At 47.2% G+C, this 21,488-nt stretch overlaps 1 protein-coding gene across 1 annotated transcript; it reads left to right on the top strand.

Annotated features, from left to right (window-relative positions):
* Positions 1 to 9,209: 9,209 nt before the first annotated feature.
* On the top strand, positions 9,210 to 18,205 carry LOC127236471 (5-hydroxytryptamine receptor 5B). The gene is made up of 2 exons (XM_051204144.1): positions 9,210 to 10,013; positions 17,846 to 18,205. Exons 1-2 carry the CDS (start codon positions 9,237 to 9,239, stop codon positions 18,179 to 18,181), a joined length of 1,113 nt encoding a protein of 370 aa, XP_051060101.1. The 5' UTR covers positions 9,210 to 9,236; the 3' UTR covers positions 18,182 to 18,205.
* The last annotated feature ends 3,283 nt before the right edge of the window (positions 18,206 to 21,488 follow it).

Here is a 21,488-nt window from a genome sequence, read left to right as displayed (position 1 = left end):
AGCCACGATGGGAAGTGGCTAATAGTCTAGATGACCTCCGCACTATCCGTATGACTGAGAGCACATGAGGTCCTCCCCCAAACCCTTAAGTTAACACAGGAAGCCTAACTCTAGAGCCCATCTTCATGGAAGAAGTAACATGTGCTTTGAGAAGGGTTTTGTTATAATTGTGCCTCCTTGTGCACAAGGGATCGTGTTGCATAAGGAAACTTTTTTCCCCCTAAATTGTATTGTACTTAAACATGCTTAAAACAAACCGCCTCGTTTCAGACTCTAGAAGGTTGAACCACCTCCGGCTACTGAGTCGTACTGAACCAAACTTTCTTCTTGCCTCACACAGATGGTTTACTGTACTGACTGTGGCTTTTGCAGAGGCCCGCCCCTCCCCCACTGCTGATGTAGGCTGGAGGAGGAAGGTGCACAGTGATTCTAGCTGATTCTAGGGACTTCCTTGGCACCATTGAGTTGTTTCCTCCCTGAATTTTCTCGAGCTTCCCTGTGTCTTGAGGCATTTTCTTCCGGGCTGGGATTTCTGTTTAAGAAGTTGGCTATGAAGCAGGGGGCGGGGAGAGCGTGTGTGTGTGTGTGTGTGTGTGTGTGTCGCGGTCACCTGAGTGGACCGGGTTCTTTTCTACCGCTGTTGATTCCAGAAACCCTTCCGTTCTCGGTGACTGCTGCTCTTAGTGAGGAACCGGCATGTTTGAGAGCTGTATTTGAATGTGTGGAAGTTTGAAAAATGACTTTCGGGTATAGGAAACGAGGCAGCTGGGAAGACGGAGGGAAAGGAGCTGCTCTGCTAATTAAAACTGGGAGACAGTAGGAGGAGGAACAATTACTCTAAGGCACTATATCTCCCCACATTTCTGCAAACAAATTAGCTTCAACACCCACGCAGTAGGAAAAATAAATGGCAATTATGCTTAGATGTTTCCTGAACTGTTTGCTCTCTCCATCTGATCACTAACGTTACATTGATAGTGGGTTGGAGTAGGCCTGCTGCTTTTCTGGATGAATGATTTCCTCCTACCTTTCAACGAAGCCAAGACCATAGCAGTGAGGAGGCTGGGACCTTGTACCGCACTGAGAACAGATAGAGCAAAGGCTCTGGGTGGGTCAGCATCAATAGCAGGCTTTTATCTACAGAGGCGGAGAGTGAGCATTGAACCATTAAATTTCAACAGAAAACTTAACGGAACACATATGTTTAAAATAGTTACATAAAGGCAGATGAAGCTATGGCATATGTCCCTGAACAAAAGATGTAACTTTAGGAGCTTTTGAGATGGCTCAGTGGGCGTGGGCACCTGCCACCAACCCTGATGTCCTCTGTTCAATCCTTGGGACCACATGGTAAAAAGGAAGAACTGACTCCTATAAGTTGTCTTCTGATCTCCACATGTGCTCTGTGGCGCATGCACACACGCACACAGAGATAGAGAGACAGACAGACAGAGATGGGGAGGGAGGGGGAGAGGGAGAAAAGGGGAAGGAAGGAGAGAGAATATAAAGGAAAATCATTTTAAGAACCAACCTCACATTTGTCTCCAATGTAGATATGATGCCTGACTACGGTAGACCACAAGATATATTTGGGGGAAGTAGTCTTCAAGTTTCAAGTAAACACAAGTAACAAAACTACAATCAATGCATGCAGTTTTTTTTAATGTGGGCATACTTTTTTGATCAGTTTCTATGTGTGTTTGATAAAACTTGATGAAGCCCGAGTGAGATCATGTAGGGAGATGGCGATCTCAAAGCCACAGGTAAGATGACTTGGGAGCAGACTGGAACAAGGACGAGAGAGGGAAGATCCCAGGCGATGCCTGCATTTCAAGTTCTTTCATTTGATGCTCCATTCCAGGCATCATGGTGGACTGAATAACTCCGGTTTTGGGGAATGTACTTCTGAGGGGGGTTGAGTGTTGTTGTCTAGGTGAGCAGGGACTAGAGCAGGAGAATTCTTTTTGTTTCTGACGGGAGCTGCACTGGACTGGGCCTGTCAACGGTCAATCATGGATGGGGGAGGGTCTCAGGGGGCACTACTTCTCTCCGCTGAACTCAGATGTGTTCTTGGAGAAGGGCAGCCATAGTCACCACTTAGATCACCAGGCTTCACGGTACAGACCTAAACCCATGCTCACAGAGACAGCTCCTGTTTAAAAAAAAAAAAAAAAACAGTGTGCCACAGAAAGGAAACATGAATATGGAAAAGAGACTTGTGAAGTGGGGGGGTGGTGGGGGGGGGTAATAGGGAGAAAGGAGACTAGGGGGTTAAATATCAAAGAAGATATTTAATGAAAGTTAATTTCCGAGAAGATGCAGGCATCACGTAAGGTTGTGGATGTGATTTACCTGGGTCACATCGCATGACTTATGAGGAGTGTTTAGTACAGTGACTGATAAAGGACTCGGTGTTTTATACAATGTTTTATACAATGCTTCATGGTGCTTTCCATGGAGGAGTGATTGACATGGAGGATTTAACAGGCAGACAACGGAAGAGGAAGCGAAGAGCAGCATGCTACCCTAGAATGGTGGTCATGGTGTGTTCCTCACCAGCGCAGCCCCTGGGTGGAATGTCCTGGTCCCCGGCCCAGAGCTGACACTTAGGGCAGGGTCAGGAATCTGCCTGTTAGCTGCTGCTCCAGGTAACTAACTGATGTGCCCAAGGGTGACACCCGGTGAATCCTGGGTACAGCTGCACCACAGGAGTGATTCCCAGCCCTGCCAAGGGTCTCTATTCACTGTAAGTGATGTGAACATAGGGGAATAAAAACAATTCCATACTCTTTCCTTATCTTCCTCCCCTCCTCCCCCAAGGCAGTGTCTCATGTTTCCCAGTCTACTTTGAACTCACTATGTAGCTGGGAATGAACTCGAACTCCTGACCCTTGTACCTCTGAGTGCTGGGATCTAGGTGTTTGTCCCCAGTTTATGTGGTACTGGAAACGGAGCCCCAGGCTTTGTGTAAGCTTGGCAAGGACTCTGCCAGCCTGGCTCTCCCTGGCTCTCCTGCCTTTTCTCTGGCTATTTACTTCCTTTATTTTATTATTATTATTTTTTTTTTTTTTTTTTTTTTTTTTTTTTGGTTTTTCGGGACAGGGTTTCTCTGAGGCTTTGGAGCCTGTCCTGGAACTGGCTCTTGTAGACTAGGCTGGTCTCTAACTCACAGAGATCCGCCTGCCTCTGCCTGCTGAGTGCTGGGATTAAAGCGCGCACCACCAACGCCTGGCTTTCACTCTTTCGCTGATATATTTTCCTCACTTTTTTTCCTTATTTTACATATCGATCACAGTTCCCCCTCCCCTTCCCTTCCTCTTTTCCTCCCTCCTTCCCTCCCTCCCATGCACTCTTGGAGACTACCTGCCTTCCCTGATGCCCTGAAACACCCAGAAATAGTCTCTTATCTTCAGTGAGCTGGTATTAGGTCCCTCCCTCCCTCCCTCCCTCCCTCCATTCCTCCCTCCCTCCCTCCCCTCTGCCCTTCTTTCTTGTTTGCTTGTGTAAGCCAGGCCTCCAGTGGGCAGCTTTGTGGAGATCCCTGGCCATATCCACCAGGAGCTTACCATCTGGTGGGGAGGCAGAGGCAGGCCCCAGCTGCATGCTGGCTTCTGAGTCCAAGTCCAGGTAGAGTCCAGGTCCCAGGAGAGCTGAGCCTGAGGCAGAAGAGCAGTTTCTTTATAGTTAACGTCTAAGAGCTGATGAAACAGGAAATGGGCTTGATAAAATAATATTAGGAACCATCTGGAAGAACACACAAGAGCAACAGTATCAAACAATGAATTTTTTTTTAATAACAGCATGAAAGATCACCGCAGGAGACATGGGAGGTCTGGAGAGATGAAAGGTCCAGTTGAATAATAGTGGTAGACCTGTTCTATGTACATTTTATTTGTCTCCCTTTTTATTAATTTTTATTAGTGTCGAAAATATTAGGTCTCAGGGCTGCAGAGATGCTCAATGATTAAGAGCATTTGCCACTGTTGCAGAGCTCCAGAGCTCAGTTCTCAGAACCCATGTCTGGCAGCTCACAGATGCTTATAACTCTGGCCCCAGGGGTCCCAGTATCCTCTTCTGGCTTCTGCAGGCACTTACATATACAAGTACACACACACACACACACACACACACAGGAATAAATCTTCCAAATAAAGCAAAAACAAAACAAAAAAAAAACCAACAACAACAACAAAAAACAAAGTATTAAGTTTCATTATGGTAGTTTCAAACAAAATTTGTCTTTGTTTCCTTTTTCCATGCTTTTGGTGATATTTTGTCACAGAAACGACAGCAGCAAGATAGCTAATCCAGGCATCTAGACTGGATTCACTTCCCTGATATTGTGAATAACGCTCGAATAAACATGGATGTGTTGGCATCCCTTTAGTAGACACAGAGTTCTCTGGGGACTCAGAAGTGGTAGAGCTTGGCCACAGAGAAGCTTTATGTTTAAAAATTATTTAAATAAAATGTTACCAATTGTATTCATTCGTGCATGTTTTAGAAGGGGGATGCAGGCACCACCAGGCACCACAGTGTTCGGGTGGAGGCCAGAGGACAGGAGCTGTGTCTCTCCTTATACCTTGTGGGGCCCAGGGACGGAACTCAGCTGTGAGGTTTAGCAGCAACCTTTATTCTCTGAGCCATCTCTCTGGCCCTGTTTTTTGTAATTTTTTAAAAGATACTTCCATGCTTTCAATTTTTCTCTAAAATCAAAACTTGACAAGCCAGAAGTAAACAGACTGCTGCCGAGTCAGGGATGAATGAACTGTTGTTTGCTCTCTGGGGATGAGGGGGACAAGGTCTTGCCTAATCATTCTCGGTAATGGTTTGGTTTTATTCTGTTATTCTTGTTTTGCCTGCTCTGTTCACCTTCCTCCTCCCGCCAGGCATGGCTCTTACCTCCTCTCTCTCCAATTTCTCAATGAGATCCCTATATTTAATGTCCAAGTCAGAAGCAGCCTTTCCCCAAGAGGACCTTTGTTAAGTATCTCTAACTGTCCAACACATCTCGTTGCAACATGGCTATTCTATAACTAGACCTGGTCTCTGGCAGATGGAAGGTCTTTGTCCTAGTTAGCGTTAACTGCCCACTTGATCCAGCCTGGAAATCACCAGAGAGGAGCACTTAAGTTGAGGAATCCCACTGATCAAATTGGCAGGAGTATGTCTGTAAGGAATTCTCTTGACTGTTAGTTGACATAGTAGGATCCAGCTCTGCTTACTGAGGGCACTTCTGTTCCTCAGCTAGGCAGTCTAGGGTGTACAAGGAAGCTAACTAAACATTTAAATTGATATATAATCAAATAAATACCAAGAGTCTTTTAAAAGTGGATGCTTTTTAGATGGGGCCCTGGAGATGGCTCAGCTGGTAAAGGAATTTGCCACAGAAACCTGATGACCTGAGTTTAACCTCTCTCCATTTTTTCCATCTGCAAATGATAACTGCCTCAAAAGGCTGCAGGTGGTGATGGCTTATACTGATTGTCACCTTGACGGGACCTAGACACACCTAGGAATGGAAACTCTGGGCATGCCTGTTGTTCTTTTGATATAATACTTGCCTAAGAAACACAAACACGAGACTCAGTGCACACGGGAGTTTATTGTTAGAGGGGAGAGAAAGGGGGGTAGCTGGTGGCCAACTGAAAGCAGGGGAGAGACAGAGAGAGAAGAGAGCAAGAGAGAGAGGCACACTTGGCGTGCTTGCTTTAAAGGGAAACTTGTGCGTGCATAACTGAGTCCCCTGCGCAGCCAGGTAAAGCTTGAGCAGCCAGGCAAGTCATGACTTAGAGAAGACATGGCCATGAGCATGTCTTAAACTATTTTGAGAGGTGTGTGTGTGTGTGTGTGTGTGTGTGTGTGTGTGTGTGTGTGTGTGTGTACACATCACTGTGCAGGTGCCTACAGAGACCAGAATGGGCCCTGTAGAGCCCATCATCAGGGGGCGGGCTCAGCAGACTGCTGGGTTCCAACAATGCCTATGACTTTATAGATGAATTTAAACCACTGTGGATGTTAACTATACCATTTGAGTGACTGGGATCCTATACTGAATTCAAAGGTGAAAGAGAGCTGAGAGCTAGCATTCCTCTGCCTCTGACCAGCTTATCATGCTCCTGCCATCAAGCCTATCCTGCTATGATGGATCACATCCTCAAACTGTAAGCCAAAATAAACCTTTCCTTCTTTCAGTTAGGAGGTATTTTATCATAGCGACAACAACAAAAGCAGCTAGCACATTGGTAGACAACAGAAAAGTGACTGATACACTGGTAAAGCCAACTAAGAAGCATGTGAAATAAAGTGTTTTGTCATCATGAATACTTGGCAGATAAAAACCCGTATAAAAAAATGATCACACTGAAGACCAGAAAAGAATTGATCAGAAGGTCTGGGTATGGAGCTAAAAAGAGCAGAAACTGTCAACACTTACTGAATGCTGGCACACCCCGTGATGCTGGCTTTATCTAATGTCACTGTCATACAATCTCACATGAAGTATGATAATCTCCATTTAAAGTATTTTGAGAGGTAGGTGTGTGTGTGTGTGTGTGTGTGTGTGTGTGTGTGTGTGTGTGTGAACATCACTGTGCCTACAGAGACCAGAATGGGCCCCATGGAGCTGGAGTTATGAGGTGATTGTAAGCTGTCTTGTATGGCTGAATGGACCTGAATTCAGATCCTCCACAAGAACTGCAAGTGCTTTTAATCCCTGAGCTTCTCTCCAGCCCCAATTATCTCCATTTTTTAAGATAAGACAGCTGTTTCAGAGATTCTAAGTAGCCCAAAGTTCTTCAAGTGATAAATGGTATCACACACACACATACACACACACACACACACCACACACACACACACACACACTACAAAGAGAATATATAGTAACATGAAAAACATTGAGGGAAATGGGCAAATAAAAAATTGATTTTTGGCATGAAAAATGTATGTGAAGAGAGGATCAAAGACTAAGAATAAAAGCATGCCATGAATTTTGTGCAAGGTGAATTTTCCTACCTTTTTAACCTCCTTGCTCTTTGTTCGATAAGCTGGGGAGAATATTATTGCACATGTATTTTTCTTAAAGGATTCTTTTCATTCCATTTGTTTCCTCAAAATCACCCACTGTTCAACCTGCAGCCATTGGCTGTGTGTGGCCCAAGATAACTAGGAATGTGTCCAGACACATAATATCTGAATCATACATCTGTAGGGCAAGATTGCCCAGGTGCCAGGGATGATGCTTCTAGCAGAATTAGAGAAGAAAGTCCATTTTTACTGGGGCTGGGGCTTAGCAAGTAAAGCATTTGTCACACAATTGTGAGGAGTGGAATTTGAATTCCCAGAGCTCATGTAAATGCAGGCTGGGCATGGTGACCTATAATCCAGCCTTGGGTGGCAGATGCAGAGCTGACAATCTCCAGAGAAAGCTGGCAACAGAGAATAGCCATGTTACGAGAGACCCAGCCTCAGTGAATAAGGTATAAATAAGAGTTATTGAAGATCATTGCTGACACCAACCTGGGACCTTCACATGCACACCTTACACATACATATTACACACACACTCACACACACACACACACACACACACACAGAGAGAGAGAGAGAGAGAGAGAGAGAGAGAGAGAGAGAGAGAGAATCATGAGGTCAGAGAGCAACTAAAGGAACTGTTGTGTTGTCTCAGATCTCAGGGATGGAATTCACATCTATGGAATTCAGATATTTAGACTTGGTGCCAAGTGTTTTTACCCAGTGAGCCATCTTTCAGGATCCCGATTAATATCTTAAAAAGCATATCAAGGAGCCAGGCAGTGGTGGCACACGCCTGTAATCCCAGCACTCGGGAGGCAGAGGCAGGTGGATCTCTGTGAGATTCTGGTCTACATAGCTAATTCCAGGACAGCCAGGACTACAGAAAAACCCTGCCTCGAATTAAATAAATAGTATGTTACTGATCTGTAACTGAGAAGGCTAAGCTGGGTGCTCAGAAGAGCTACTGAGCTCTGCAAGTTGTTAATGAACCCCCAAGAGGATGACCCAGAAAGACCTCCCAGGCTAAAGCAGGGGAAAGGGCTTCCCCCGGCCCCATCTCTCCCTCCCTCCCCCTCTGTCACACACACACACAGACACACTTAAAAATGTAAAAATAATTTGAAGTATGAAAATGGGAAGAGAATTGTTGGTGGATGGTGAAGAGAATTTCACCTACGGTTTTTTGTTTTGTTTTTTGCTTGTTTGTTTGTTTCCTTTTTACTTAGCTGTTGGGCGCTTGCTGGGCTCATCCCCAGGACTACAAGGCAAGATTAAAATTTCAACAACAAAACCTCTGGCTTGAACTTGGAAGAGGGTGGTAGTACTATTAGGAACGGAACACAGGGAAGCACCCTGTTAGGGGTTTGGCAAGCAGGTTGGAAACCGTCCCTCTTCCAGATCTCTGCCAAGAGCTTCAGCCTGGAGCTTTTTGCAGAAGGCACAGAGGGAAGTGGGGTGAGGGCGGGAATAAACTCCAGTGCCCAAGAAGCCCTCCCTCCCTAGGACCTGGGAGCCAAGCTATCAGGATGAAGATGAGCTCAGGGTTTCTCTCACTCCAGTATTTGGGACTCTTGCTCCGGATACAGGTAGAGTCCGGGCTCCAGGAAACCACGATGCCTTTGGCTGGGACTCCAATGTCTTCAGCGTCTAACAGAGCCACCAAGGCCGCAGGAGGGCTGTGCGGAAGTGGTGGCTACGGAATCATGACAGGACTGTTAAAAACCTTCCCGGGAGGAGGCGGAGGCGACTGCTGCTAGGATTCTCTCCGCCCGCCACGCCGGCGGGAGACAGCTGGGACAGCGTTACGGCTCCAGCTCTTATTGGTGGAGGCTCCATACCTCCTCCTCCCACTTCAGCTCACACCAGGAGCCCCCCGGGTTCCAGCCGCTATCCAGGGGAAGTCTCTCGGAGCCATCCCTGCGCTCAGGCATCGGTCCCCAGCCCTCAGCAGCCAGTTACCCCACGACCACAAAGTGACAGGGGAGACTGATGCGTTGTGCAAAGCTGGATTAAGGAGTCCCACTCGTTTTTAATCCCCCTTCATCTGGAAAAGAGGGCTCGCGAAAGCCACCGAAAGAAACGCTAAAAGGAGGGAGGCTGCAGTCTGGAAAAAGAACCAGGGTGGCGCGCATATTTTGCCACCCTATTCACAGTCCATGCCACCGCGCGCACATCTGCCCAAGAGCCGAAGTCCCTGAACAATGGAAGTCTCTAACCTCTCAGGCGCCACCCCCGGCATGGCCTTTACCTCGGAGCCTTGGAGCTGCAGTGACAGCCCAAGTTCCAACAGGGGCGTGGGGGCCACCCCAGGTGGGCTCCTCTTGCCAGGCCGTGAGCCACACTTCTCTATCTTCACTGTGCTCGTGGTGACTCTACTGGTGTTGCTGATCGCGGCCACTTTCTTATGGAATCTGCTAGTTCTGGTGACCATCCTGCGCGTCCGCACCTTCCACCGCGTGCCGCATAACTTGGTGGCCTCCACAGCTGTCTCCGACGTGCTTGTGGCAGCCCTGGTGATGCCACTGAGCCTGGTAAGCGAGTTGTCGGCTGGGCGACGTTGGCAGCTGGGCAGGAGTCTGTGCCACGTGTGGATCTCCTTCGACGTGTTGTGCTGCACGGCCAGCATCTGGAATGTGGCTGCCATCGCCCTGGACCGCTACTGGACCATCACGCGTCACCTTCAGTACACGCTGCGCACCCGGCGCCGCGCTTCCGCGCTCATGATCGGGGTCACCTGGGCACTGTCCGCGCTCATCGCGCTCGCCCCGCTGCTCTTTGGCTGGGGCGAAGCCTATGATGCTGGGCTGCAGCGTTGCCAGGTGAGCCAGGAGCCCTCCTATGCCGTTTTCTCCACTTGCGGAGCCTTCTACTTGCCTCTGGCGGTGGTGCTCTTCGTGTACTGGAAGATTTACAAAGCCGCCAAGTTTCGCTTTGGCCTCAGACGGAGGGCTGTGGTACCCTTGCCCGCCACCATGCAGGTGAGAGGGACTGGTTGTGGATTTGGGGGAGGGGGATGGGACCCTGGGAAGGATGAAATTTAGAGAAAGGGAAGAGTAGGGCAGAGCTTGCATATTGGAGCATAAGAGGAAAAACTGTCACATCGGGAACGCGGGAGGAGATGGCCATCTGCTCTTATGAAAAGCACATGGGATGGCTTATCGCTTGTGCTTCTAGCCAACTACCTGCGGGATATACCCCTGTGAAATGGTTTCTTAGCTTGCACATTAGGACTAGTGCTGGAGACCCCAAACCGTGTGTTTGTGTGTGTGTGTGTGTGTGTGTGTGTGTGTGTGTGTGTGTGTGTGTGTGTTGAATCAGATTCTCATGAAGCCCAGACAAGACTTCAACTTTCTTTGTAGCCAAGGATAATCTTAGATTTATAATCCTCCAGCCTCCACCGTCAAAGTAGAAGATTACAGACATGCACCACCAATCTCCCTGTATGCAGGGAGTGGGACTCAGGGTTTCTTGAATGGGAGGTAATTCAGTGTACCAATTCAGCTACATCTCCTGCCTGACTTTCTAGATGTTGTCAAATCGCATCTAATTAGTTGGGCTCTGGCAGGCAGGATGGCTTATCTGGTCAAGGCACTTTCCACCAGGCCTGACAGCCTGAGCTCCATCCCTGAGACCTCCATGTGGACTGCCCCTGCACACAAATGAATAAATGTTTTACACACACACACACACACACACACACACACACACACACACACTCTCTCTCACTCACTTAGCAGCACTCTTTATTTCTTAGAGACTGGAGAGGCTCTGTCCATGTCAGTTTTGGAGCTGCCAGCTTCTTGATCCCTGCTAGCCGGACTGTCCCGGATTGGGGTGGGGATGTCATTTCCTTTAATATACACAAATAAATCCATGTAGCTTTCACTCGTTTCTGCTACTGAATCCATAGTCTTCACAGTCCAGTGACCATATTCTAAAACTCTAGAAGCCACTTCCCTGACAGTGTGTGTGTGCGCGCTTGCTTGTGCGTGCGTGTATTTTAAAACAAAAATTCTATCACCACTCTCCTTTGTTTATCGCAACCCCAGTGATGTCCCCTGGAGACCTGGGGCATGGAAACTGCTGCAGTTCCAATCCCAGACATCCATTCCTTGTGACTCGTTTTTCCTCACCTTTACACAAGTTGGTTATTACTTTTAATTTCGTTTTTTGAAGGCGGGTGTTACAAGTTGACCTGGAACATCCTGAGTAGCTGAGGATGGCCTCGAACTTCTGCTCTTCCTCCCCTTACCTCTCAGGAACTGGAATTAGAGCCAAGCACCCCTGCCCCTGCTTTATATAGAGAGATCTGGGAATGAAGCCCACAGCTTTGTTCATGTTGGGCAAGCATTCTACCCACTGAGTCACATCCCCAGCCTTAGGTCCTACTGTATGAGGCCCCCGGTAAGGATCCCACCAACTGAAAAATGGGAAATATGCACATAGCACTGGCTCACGGTGGGTGGCGAAATTAGCAGAGGAAAGGATGTCTTAACAGCCCGCCAGTTTAGGTGAATCAGTAGAGCTGCAGGTTCAAAGAGAGACCCTGTCTCAGAAAACAAAACAAAACAAAACAAAAAAAAAAAAAGTTGGACAACAACTGAGAAAAATAACTACTGTCACAGAGCTCTGGACCCCACACACAGGCATATATACCCATGCGCATACACACACATACAATTCGTGGGCCCGGAAAGGGGTCAAGTTAAAGAGAGCTCAAGATAGGAAAGACTGCCGTAGTTTGTTTGACTTGTGCAAGTGTATGCATGCGCTTTTAGAAGTAGATTCTTTTCCATTTTAATTAAATGGCAGAGGGATTTTTTTTTTTCTTTAACACGAAACAAGAATGTCAAGTCTATAATTGGAAAATGTTAGAAGGCGAGTTTTATTCAGAATTAATGATGCTCTTTGAAAGGTCCCTCGGAAATGCCCGGGGTGATCATAGCTTCTCCGTCGTCTGATAGCAGGGGTAGGGCTGACTTTTAATAGCTCCGTCAATCATGTATGCATGCGCCTAGGAAAATCACAGTGAACGGACGCCCGAAAGGCTTGCCAAGCCTGATTTTACTCTTCGTTTTGGTAGAAGAAACAGTTTTATTTATTTATTTACTTTGGTTTTGTTTGCTTACCTTGCCCATCAATCAGAGTCGGGACCTTATGCTACGAAACACAACTACCACTTGGCACTACCCCTGGCCCTTGCTGTTCACTTCAGACACAGTCTGTTTAGAAAGGTCATATGAAGAGGTTAAAGGACAGCTGGCTGGGCAGTCAGAAGCAGCCTGTGATGGGGATAAAGAATTCCAGAAGGCAGGGCCAGAACTGTACTGAGTTACTCTTTAGAGGTAGAGGAAGGCCCACCTCCACTCTGGGCCTGGGCTTCTACAATGCACACTATTATCCCTGTGATGCTTTGAGTGTGAAGTGCCCCCCATTGGCTCATGTGTTTGAGTACCTGGCTCCCAGCTGGGGACGCTGCTTGCGAAGGCTGTGACATCTTTAAGAGACAGAGCCTCCCTAGAAGAAATGAGTCACCTGGGATGAGCCCTGATATTCCAGCCCTATTTTCCTCCCTTCCTAACTAGAATGCAATGTGACCAGACACCGCCTACCCTTGCTACCATGGTTCCCTCTCCATGACAGACTGTGTCTGAGAAAGGTAAGGAAAGCAATACAAAAAAAAAAAAAAAAAAAAAAAAAAAAAAAAAAAAAAAACCTCACCCCTTAAATTGCTTTTTGTGAGGTATCTGGTCAGAAAAATGTTTAATGCCACGAGATGGTTTGCTTGTTTATTCATTCTGTGCTTGCTTGCTTGGTTTTCATTCATTTTGAGGCAGGTTCTCTCTAAGCAGAATAGACAAAGCCCCGGGTATTCCAAGCTTGGCCTGGAATCCTTGATTAGGGAGATGGCTCCGTCAATAAACTGCTTTCCTTGGAAGCATAGAGCCTGTGTTGGGCACCCAGAATCATAACAAATGGCTGAGAGTAGTTATGCACATGTGTGACCCCAGTGGTAGGGAGGTGAAGATGGGTGGATCCCTGGGGCCCACTGGCTGGCCAGTCTAGCCTACTCAGCTAGCTCCAGGCCAGTGGGAAACCCCACTCAAAAAAAAAACAAGCTGTGGCTGGAAGGTCATCCCATGTACCATTTCCAGCCTGCCAGCATGTAGGTGATGACCTCTCTGGAGGTCAGGAATGGAACTTTCGGCCAGTGGTGTCATGCGGATGCTTACGAAGTTTAGATCTGGGGATGCTTTGGATTTCTGGGTTTTGCAGCAGAGCTGGTCCTGTAAGACTGATCACACGGGGTTGGTGTGAAGATGAGTTAGTTCAAAAGGTTAGAGTTCTCCACAGTACCTTTCCATTCCCCTGTGTGTGCGCTGAGTACGTGTGGGTGCACTTGTGAATGAAAGCCAGAAGACGACCTCTGTTGTTTTCCTTTGGGTCTTCTTCCTTTTCAGACAGGCTTTCTCTCGCTGCCTTGGTGATCAGCGAATAGACTACCCTGGGCAGCTGAACCCAGGGATCCATCTGTCTCCACAACCATGCCCAGCTTTGTCTTGCTGTTTCCTTCCTTCCTTCCTTCCTCCCTTCCTTCCTTCCTTCCTTCCTTCCTTCCTTCCTTCCTTCCTTCCTTCCTTCCTTCCTTCCTCTATTTGGTTTCTCTGTGTTAACAGCTCTGGCTGTCCTGAAACACGATTTGTAGACCAGGCTGGCCTTGAACTCAGGCTGGCCTGCCTCTGCCTCCCGAGGGCTGGGTTCCAGGCATTCGCCACCACCACCGGGCTTGTCCCTCCATTCTCTAATGGAATTCACATCTTGAACTGGAAACGTGAAAATTAATTATTATGAGCAACTGACTCATAGCCTTGCCCCCTCCCCCTTCCCACTGCATCTAGGGCCCCCTGTGTGCTATCCAGACTTTACCACTGAGCTATAAACCCAGGCCTTTGTGGTTTCTTAGAGGTTCCCTTCCCTTCCGGTGTCCCTCTGTGTGGGGGCGTCAGGCTCAGGCTGGAAAGCCGTGAACACGGGGCTTCTGAGAACACGCAGTGAGAGAGCATCCGTGGACTCAGCTGCCTGCTTCCCTGGCGGAGTCGGTCTCTCTTGAATGAATGATTTCATCAGTAGACTTCCCTTCCCTCGGGCTCTCTTTGAACTTAACGCACCCCATCCATTTCTCACACTGTCTAGCCTACCGTGGACAGACTCCAGTGAGTGGGAGGTTCTTAGCATTTTTTTAAATTTAATTTATTATTTTACATGTCGATTCCAGTTCCCTCTCCCTTCCTCCCTCCCTCCCTCCTTCCAGCCCTCCCTCCCTCCTTCCCTCCCTTTTACCCTCTCTGTCCTCTCACAAGCACTCTAAACACCCTCCCCTCCCATCCCCCACCCCAATTCCGTATGTAGGGGAATGCCATCCAGTTGGGGTCATGTAGATCTGACAGGTCCTGTGAAGTAGGGACTAGGGCTTCTCTCCTGTCTCTAGATTAAGGCAGTTATCCCTCCATGGGGGATGTGTTCGCAAAGTCCTTTTGTGCACCAGGGATACATCCTGGCTCCACTGTCTGAGGTCCCTTTGACTGCTCAGTCCTTCTGGCTGAGACCCATATTCAGGGGGGCCTGAGTCAGTCCCATGCTGGCTTCCCAGCTATCAGTCTAGTGGAAAAGGCCCTTCTTTTGCCCAGATTTCCATGCATCTATGTTTAGACCGACTTAGTGATTTTTTTTTCCCAAACAAACAGAGATAGGACCATGGGAAGATAGAGCAGGAAACAATCTGAAGAATTCCCAGTGCAAAACCAGGACACCTGGAAACCCCACGTAGTGCTCACTTTTATCGGAGCTACACCAGGTGAGAGAGGATGGGCAAGTAGATGTGCTGAGAGCACAGAGTCCAGCATCCTTAGTCCTGCTGTGGTCCTGATGGTGATGGCTGCCTCCGGGATGGCTGGATCTGGGAGAAGAGCTGGAAACACTTATTGCTTGGCATCTTCCAAGAAGGAAGAGAGAGAGAGGCAGATGCAAGCCACTGTGCTGTAACACTAAGCCATTGGTTGGGTGGCTATTTCCTGGGTACTACCAGGGAGCGGGGGCTGATGCTAGGTAGTTCCTGTACAGGTCCTTCCCCTATTTCAGATGCAGACATCACACGCATCGTCACCCAAGCTGCTATAAAGGCAGAAAATAAGGTTTAAGGTCTTAGTAACGGGAGTCATGGATGAATTCAGAGGATCATAGGACCATTGTTTGGGAACCAGTACCCCAAGAGGTGGACAGCAACTCTCTCTCTCTCCCTCTCTCTCCCCCTCCTCTCTCTCTTACACACACACACACACACACACACACACACACACACACACACACACACACAGAATGCACAGAAATGGTAGCTAATTTGTATTATTTTGTCTGTATATGTGTGTTTACATGCTAGCTTTTAAGTGTGGGTGCACAGGCATGTGTGTGCTTGTGAATGTGGAAGCCGGAGGTTAACACTGGGTGTCTTGCTTGATTGCTCTCCACCTTACCTCAGGCTGAGCCAGGCAGGGTCTCTCATTTGAACCTAGAACTTGCGGATTTAGCCAGCCTGGCTAGCTAGCTTGCTCAAGGGATCTGCTGTCTGCATTTTCCTTGCTGGAATAACAGGTGAGCTGGCATGTCTGACCAGCATTTACATGGGTGCTAGGAATCTGAAATCTAGTCTTTACCCATTGAGTCATCTCCCCAGCCTAGTTGTTACTAGGTTTATGATACAGAGGCATTTGGAGTTTGTTTTCTTTTAATCTACGCAAAGCGGAGTTATTACATTTACCGTAGCAATTATACGACACATTGCCATGTGCCAAGTCTCTCTAGAGCAGATTCTGTAAGGACCAGGGCTGTGTCTGCTCCACCCGCAGCTCCAATTCCAGTCCCAGTCTCCACCATGAATATGGAATGGGTGAATGTGTGTGTCAGAGGCTGCTCTGGGCATGGACTGTGTATCCAATGCTCATCTTCCTTGATGCCTTGGTGGAGGAGGAGAATCTCATCAACCCGCTTCACAGATGGGCAAGCACGGAGAAGCAGAGAAGCTTGCCCAGTTTCAACCATGGGTCTGACACAAAAGCTTTTGTTCTTGTCATCCGGTCTTGTGGGGGACCTTTATTCTTCTCCCAAAGAATCTTTAGACCTTACCTTAACCTGTGTTTTTAATAGATTTTTGTCAAGGATTATCATAGTTTTCTTCCTTCCTTACTTCCTTCCCTCCTTCCTTCTTCTTTCTTAGATTGTTAGTTGGGTTTATCCTTGTAGATCTCTGGGCATTTCCCTAGTGCCGGATTTCTCCTTAAATCTATAATGGCTCCCTCTATTATGGTATCTCTTTTCTTGCTCTCCTCTGTTCTTTCCCTGTCTCAATCTTCCTGCTCCCTCATGCCCACCTTTCCCTTCCTCTTCTCTGCTTCTCTTTCTCCTAACTCCCTCTCCCCTCCCTCCATGCTCCCAAATTGCTCAGGAGATCTTTTCCCTTTCCCCTTCTCCTGGGGACCATGTATGTCTCCCTTAGGGTTTCCTAGCTTTTCTGGCGGTGTGAATTGTAGGCTGGTGATCCTTTGCTCTATGTCTAAACTCCATATATGTGTGAGTACATACCATGTTTGTCTTTTTGTAACTAGGTTACCTCACTCAGGATGGTTGGTTCTAGTTCTATCCATTTCCTTGTGACTTTCAGTATTCCATTGTGTTTTTCTGCTGAGTAGTACTCCATTGTGTAAATGTACCACATTTTCTCTATTCATTCTTCAGTTGAGAGGCATCTAGGTTGCTTCCAGATTCTGGCTATTACAAACAATGCTGCTATGAACATAGTTGAGCAGATTTCCTTGTATGAATGAGTATCTTTTGGGTATATGATAAGAGTGGAATTACTGGACCTTGAGGTAGACTGACTCCCATTTTCCTGAGGAACCGCCATATTGATTTCCAAAGTGGCTGTATGAGTTTGCATTCCCACCAGCAGTGGAGGAGCCCTTTCTCCACATCCTCTCCAGCATAAATTGTCTTTGGTGTTTTAGATTTTAGCCATTCTGACAGGAGAAAGATGTTGTTTAGATTTGCATTTCCCTGATGGCTAAGGATGTTGAGCACTTTCTTAAGTGTCTTTCAGCCATTTTAGATTCCTCCATTGAGAACACTCTATTGAGTTCTGTACCCCACTTTTTAAATGGATTATTCGCTGTTTTGGTAACTAGCTTCTTGAGTTCTTTGTATATTTTGGAGATCAGCCCTCTGTCAGATGTGGGGTTGGTGAAGATCTTTTCCCATTCTGTGGGCTGCCGTTTTGTCTTGTTGACTGTGTCCTTTTCCTTACAGAAGCTTCTCAGTTTCAGGAGGTCCCATTTATTAATTGTTGATCTCAGTGCCTGTGCTACTGGTGTTATGTTCAGGAAGCAGTTTTCTGTACCAATTTGTTCAAGTGTACCTCCTGCTTTCTCTTGTAAGAGGTTCAGTGTGGCTGGGTTTATGTTGAGGTCTTTGATCCATTTGGATTTAAGTTTTGTGCATGGCGATAGATGGCTATACTACATTTTTAAAAGGATTTATTTTTATTCACGTGGGTGATGTGTGTACGTGTCCCTGTTTATTCATGCCTATTCCCCTCAGCGGTGAGTCTCTGCGTTCACTGGTTTCTATCTTGGAAACAGCATCTGAGCCTTGTGAGCTCACTTCTCTGACGGAACTGAGAAGAGCTGACTTTTTTTTTTTTTTTGTGCTCATCTGTCTCCCTTGTTCTGCGATTTTAATTCCATATTCCTTTTGTTCCTAGGCAAAGGAGGCACCTGAGGAGGCTGAAATGGTGTTCGCAGCACGTGGCCGAACAACAGTGACCTTCCAGACAAGCGGAGACTCGTGGCGGGAGCAGAAGGAGAAGCGAGCAGCCACGATGGTGGGGATCTTGATCGGTGTGTTTGTGCTGTGCTGGATTCCCTTCTTCCTGACGGAGCTCATCAGCCCGCTCTGTGCCTGTAGCCTGCCACCCATCTGGAAAAGCATATTCCTGTGGCTTGGGTATTCCAATTCCTTCTTCAACCCCTTGATTTACACAGCCTTTAATAAGAACTACAACAATGCCTTCAAGAGCCTCTTCACTAAGCAGAGATGAGAAGGGCTGGGAGATATAAGGGAAGACCAGAGAACAGCAAGGGGATTTGCAATTCCCATTTCACCTGAGAGACCAGGGACCTTGTCTCCACCACAGAGTAATGACACTTCCAAAGTCATACCGTTGGGCCTGGAATGTGGACGGGCTCTCATGAAGGGTGGCAGCTGTTTGGCAAACACACTCATGCCTTCTATAAAAGGACATGACAGCCATCACTAGTGGATTGTGGTATACATGTCTGCACTAGGCAGCAACCCTGCCAGACAAACCCCTACAGGATGTATTTTAGGCATTACTGATAATGCATTAGACTTGACCCGTGACAAAGCTGATTTGCTTTTGTTTTAATAGTGTGTTCCTCAGCAAGGGTCTCTCAGGGCTTTCCTGAGACTATGTCCCTGACACAGCTTCTCCTCTACCCTCAATCCACCAGAGGAGTCCACCTTTCTTAGTCACATACATACCCTCCGCAAGGCGATGATTCTCAGTTTGGGAACAGATGAACCTCATCAGAAACCTTGTGAAAAAGTGTTCCAAGCAGGAGCCGGTCTTCAAGACTTCCCAGTGGACAAAGGCACCTGCCACCAAGCGTGGCCACCTTGAGGCTTCTGAGCCTTGGACCCACACAGTGGAAGGAAAGAGAGAAAGTTACTGCAAGCTGTCCCTGACTGCCACACTTACGCCAGCTGCCCTCTCCTCCATGCGCACCCAAAATAAATAATGCATATAAGTCAAAACTAGAAAAAGTGTTCAGTAATTCACAGACTGAGCCAGACCCTCAAAGAGGCCTAGTGGTCTAGTATTGCAGTGTTTTTTCTGTCTTGTTTTTTTGTTGTTATTTGGAGATAGGGTCTCCTATGTAGCTCTGACTGAGCTGGGACTCAATATGTAGATTAGGCTGGCCTCTAACTAAAGAGATTCACCTACTTCTGCCTCCTGAGTGCTGGGACTAAAGATGAGCATATTATCATGCTCAACTTTTTATTATTTGCTGGTTTGGTCTTTTAAAAATAGTCCATGTGAGATACTCCTGGGTGCTTACATTACTCTTCAAAGTTTTGTTTTTTTTAATATTTACTTTTATTTTTACTGATGTGTGTATGTGTGTACATGCTGGTGTCTGCAGGGATCAGCAGATGGTGCCAGCAAATGGAGCTGGAGTTGCAGGCAGTTCTGAGGTGCCCCATGTGGATGCTGGGAACTGAACTCTGGTCCTCTGCAAGAGCAAATAAGTACTCTAACTGCTGAGCCATCTCTCCAGCTCCTTTCTTTACTCCTTAGACCAGTTAAATGGGCATTTCTGGGAACGATCCAGAGAGCAGGACTTCTTGAAGCTTCCCACATGGCCTGCTGTGAAGTCTTCTATTACAGGGACCGACAACTGTGAGAGGCTGCTCACGCCTGTATACCTGCAGGCACACACACACACACACACACACACACACACACACACACACACACAGAGTGTGTGTATGTGTATGCATGTTTGTGTGCCTATTGTCTGCGTGCCTGTGTGCTTGAGTATGGATGTGTGTCTTTGTGACTGAGTTTTTGTGCCTGTGTGTTTGTGTGCATGAGTATGTGTGTGTGTGTGCCTGTGTGTGCATGAGTGAGGATGTATCTGTGTGACTGTGTGTACATGAGTGTGCTTGTGCCTGTGTGTGTGTGCCTGTATGTCTGAATGTGTGTGAATGTGTGTGTGTGTGTGTGTGTGTGTGTGTGTGTGTAAGCAATAAAAATACCTCCGAGGTATTCATTTCTTGAAACACTATCAATTTATTTATGGTTCCTACTCCAAGATTGGGAGTGTAATGCTCACTGTGGACTCACAACCCACACACAGATGGAAAACTTACAGGCTGTGTGTGGTTCAGGAAGTCCAACAATGGCTGTCTAGTTCACGAAGCTGGATGTCTCAGCTGGTCTTCAGTATATACCAGAGTCCCAAAGAAATAGCCTGTAATGCCCGTGAAGGAATGGAATTTACAGTGAGAGCAAGCACGTAAAGGGGGTGGGGATGGAAGCTTCCTTCTTGTGTGTCCTTTATATAGGCTGCCAGCAGAGTGTGGCCCAGATAAAGGGGGAACCTTCCCACCTCAAAGATCTGGATTAGAAGTGTGTCTTCCCACTTTAAGTGATTTAATTAAGAAAAAGTCCCTTGCAGGTGTGCCCACTTGTTTGGGTTTTAGTTAATTCCAGATCCAGTTGACATCCAAGAACAGCATCACCCTGCTGACTCCAGTGCTTTGCTTTGTTAAGAAAACAAATTAGCTGGGCATGGTGACACACGCCTTTAATCCCAGCACTCAGGAGACAGAGGCAGGTGGATCTCTGAGTTCGAGGCCAGCCTGGTTCTACAAGGCAAGTTCCAGGACAGCCAGGGCTACACTGAGGAACCCTGTCTGGAAAACAAAACAAAACAAAACAAAACAAAAAAACAAAAACAAAACCCAAAACCCTAAACCAAAAAACCAAAACTCCAAAACCAAATACCCAAATCTACTGATGGGGGGCAGAGGGGAGGGGCGATGTAGCTCATTTGGTAGAATGTTCACCTATCATGGAAGAAGCCTCGGGTTTAATGCCAGTCCTGCATGAACTGGTTGTGGTGACAGACACCTGTGATCCCAGCACTGGGAGCTGGAGGCCAGAGGATCAGAATCTCAGGTTCACGGTTGCTAAACAGAGTTCGAGGCCAGTCTGGGACACGTGAGACCCTGCCTCAATACCATGTGTCTGTCCCCCCCACCCTGAAAGAAAGGAAGAAAGAAGGGAGGGGGAGGAAGAGGAGAAAGAAGGGAGGGAAAGAGGGAGGGAAGGAAAGAAGGAAGCAGATTAATGGAGGTGGAATCTTCTCCCATGATTTTAAAAAAAATGATGAAACCAAATGAAACTTCAAAAACTATTTATTTTTGAATAGATAATACAAAAATTCCAGAATACAAAAGACAAGTGGTGAAAAGTCATTCCCACCTTCTACCAAGTGGCCACAGAGGTTGGCAGCCTACAGGGACACTCTAGGCACAGGCAGGCAGGCGTATCACAAGCATTCGCGTGAGTATATGCACACACACACGTGCATACACACACCTACAACACATGTATTTGTCTCTGTCCCAAACACTAACATTTCATGCAGGTTTGTGCCTGTTTCCTTTCCCCCATGTAACCAAGTGGCTCTAAGAGCCGGCAAAACATGGGGCAGGTCTAGTCTTTTAACTGTCTGCTAAATGCCCCATTGTAGAGATGGGCCGTGGCTTTTCACCCCTGTTCTGAATTAGTGAGGGTTCCTAACTTTTCGTTATTA

This window comes from Phodopus roborovskii, unplaced genomic scaffold (assembly GCF_943737965.1).
Source record: "Phodopus roborovskii unplaced genomic scaffold, PHOROB, whole genome shotgun sequence".
NCBI lineage: Eukaryota > Metazoa > Chordata > Mammalia > Rodentia > Cricetidae > Phodopus > Phodopus roborovskii.
The sequence above is the reverse complement of the archived record's forward strand: the minus strand, read 5'-3'. Positions and strand labels throughout refer to the sequence as shown.

What these genes read in the sequence shown, in the direction of transcription:
- LOC127236471 (XM_051204144.1), top strand. Translation starts at nt 9,237, where the DNA reads ATGGAAGTCTCTAACCTCTCAGGCGCCACCCCCGGCATGGCCTTTACC. An exon ending in CCTTGCCCGCCACCATGCAG is followed by an intron (nt 10,014 to 17,845) that starts GTGAGAGGGACT and finishes TTTTGTTCCTAG; the next exon opens with GCAAAGGAGGCACCTGAGGA.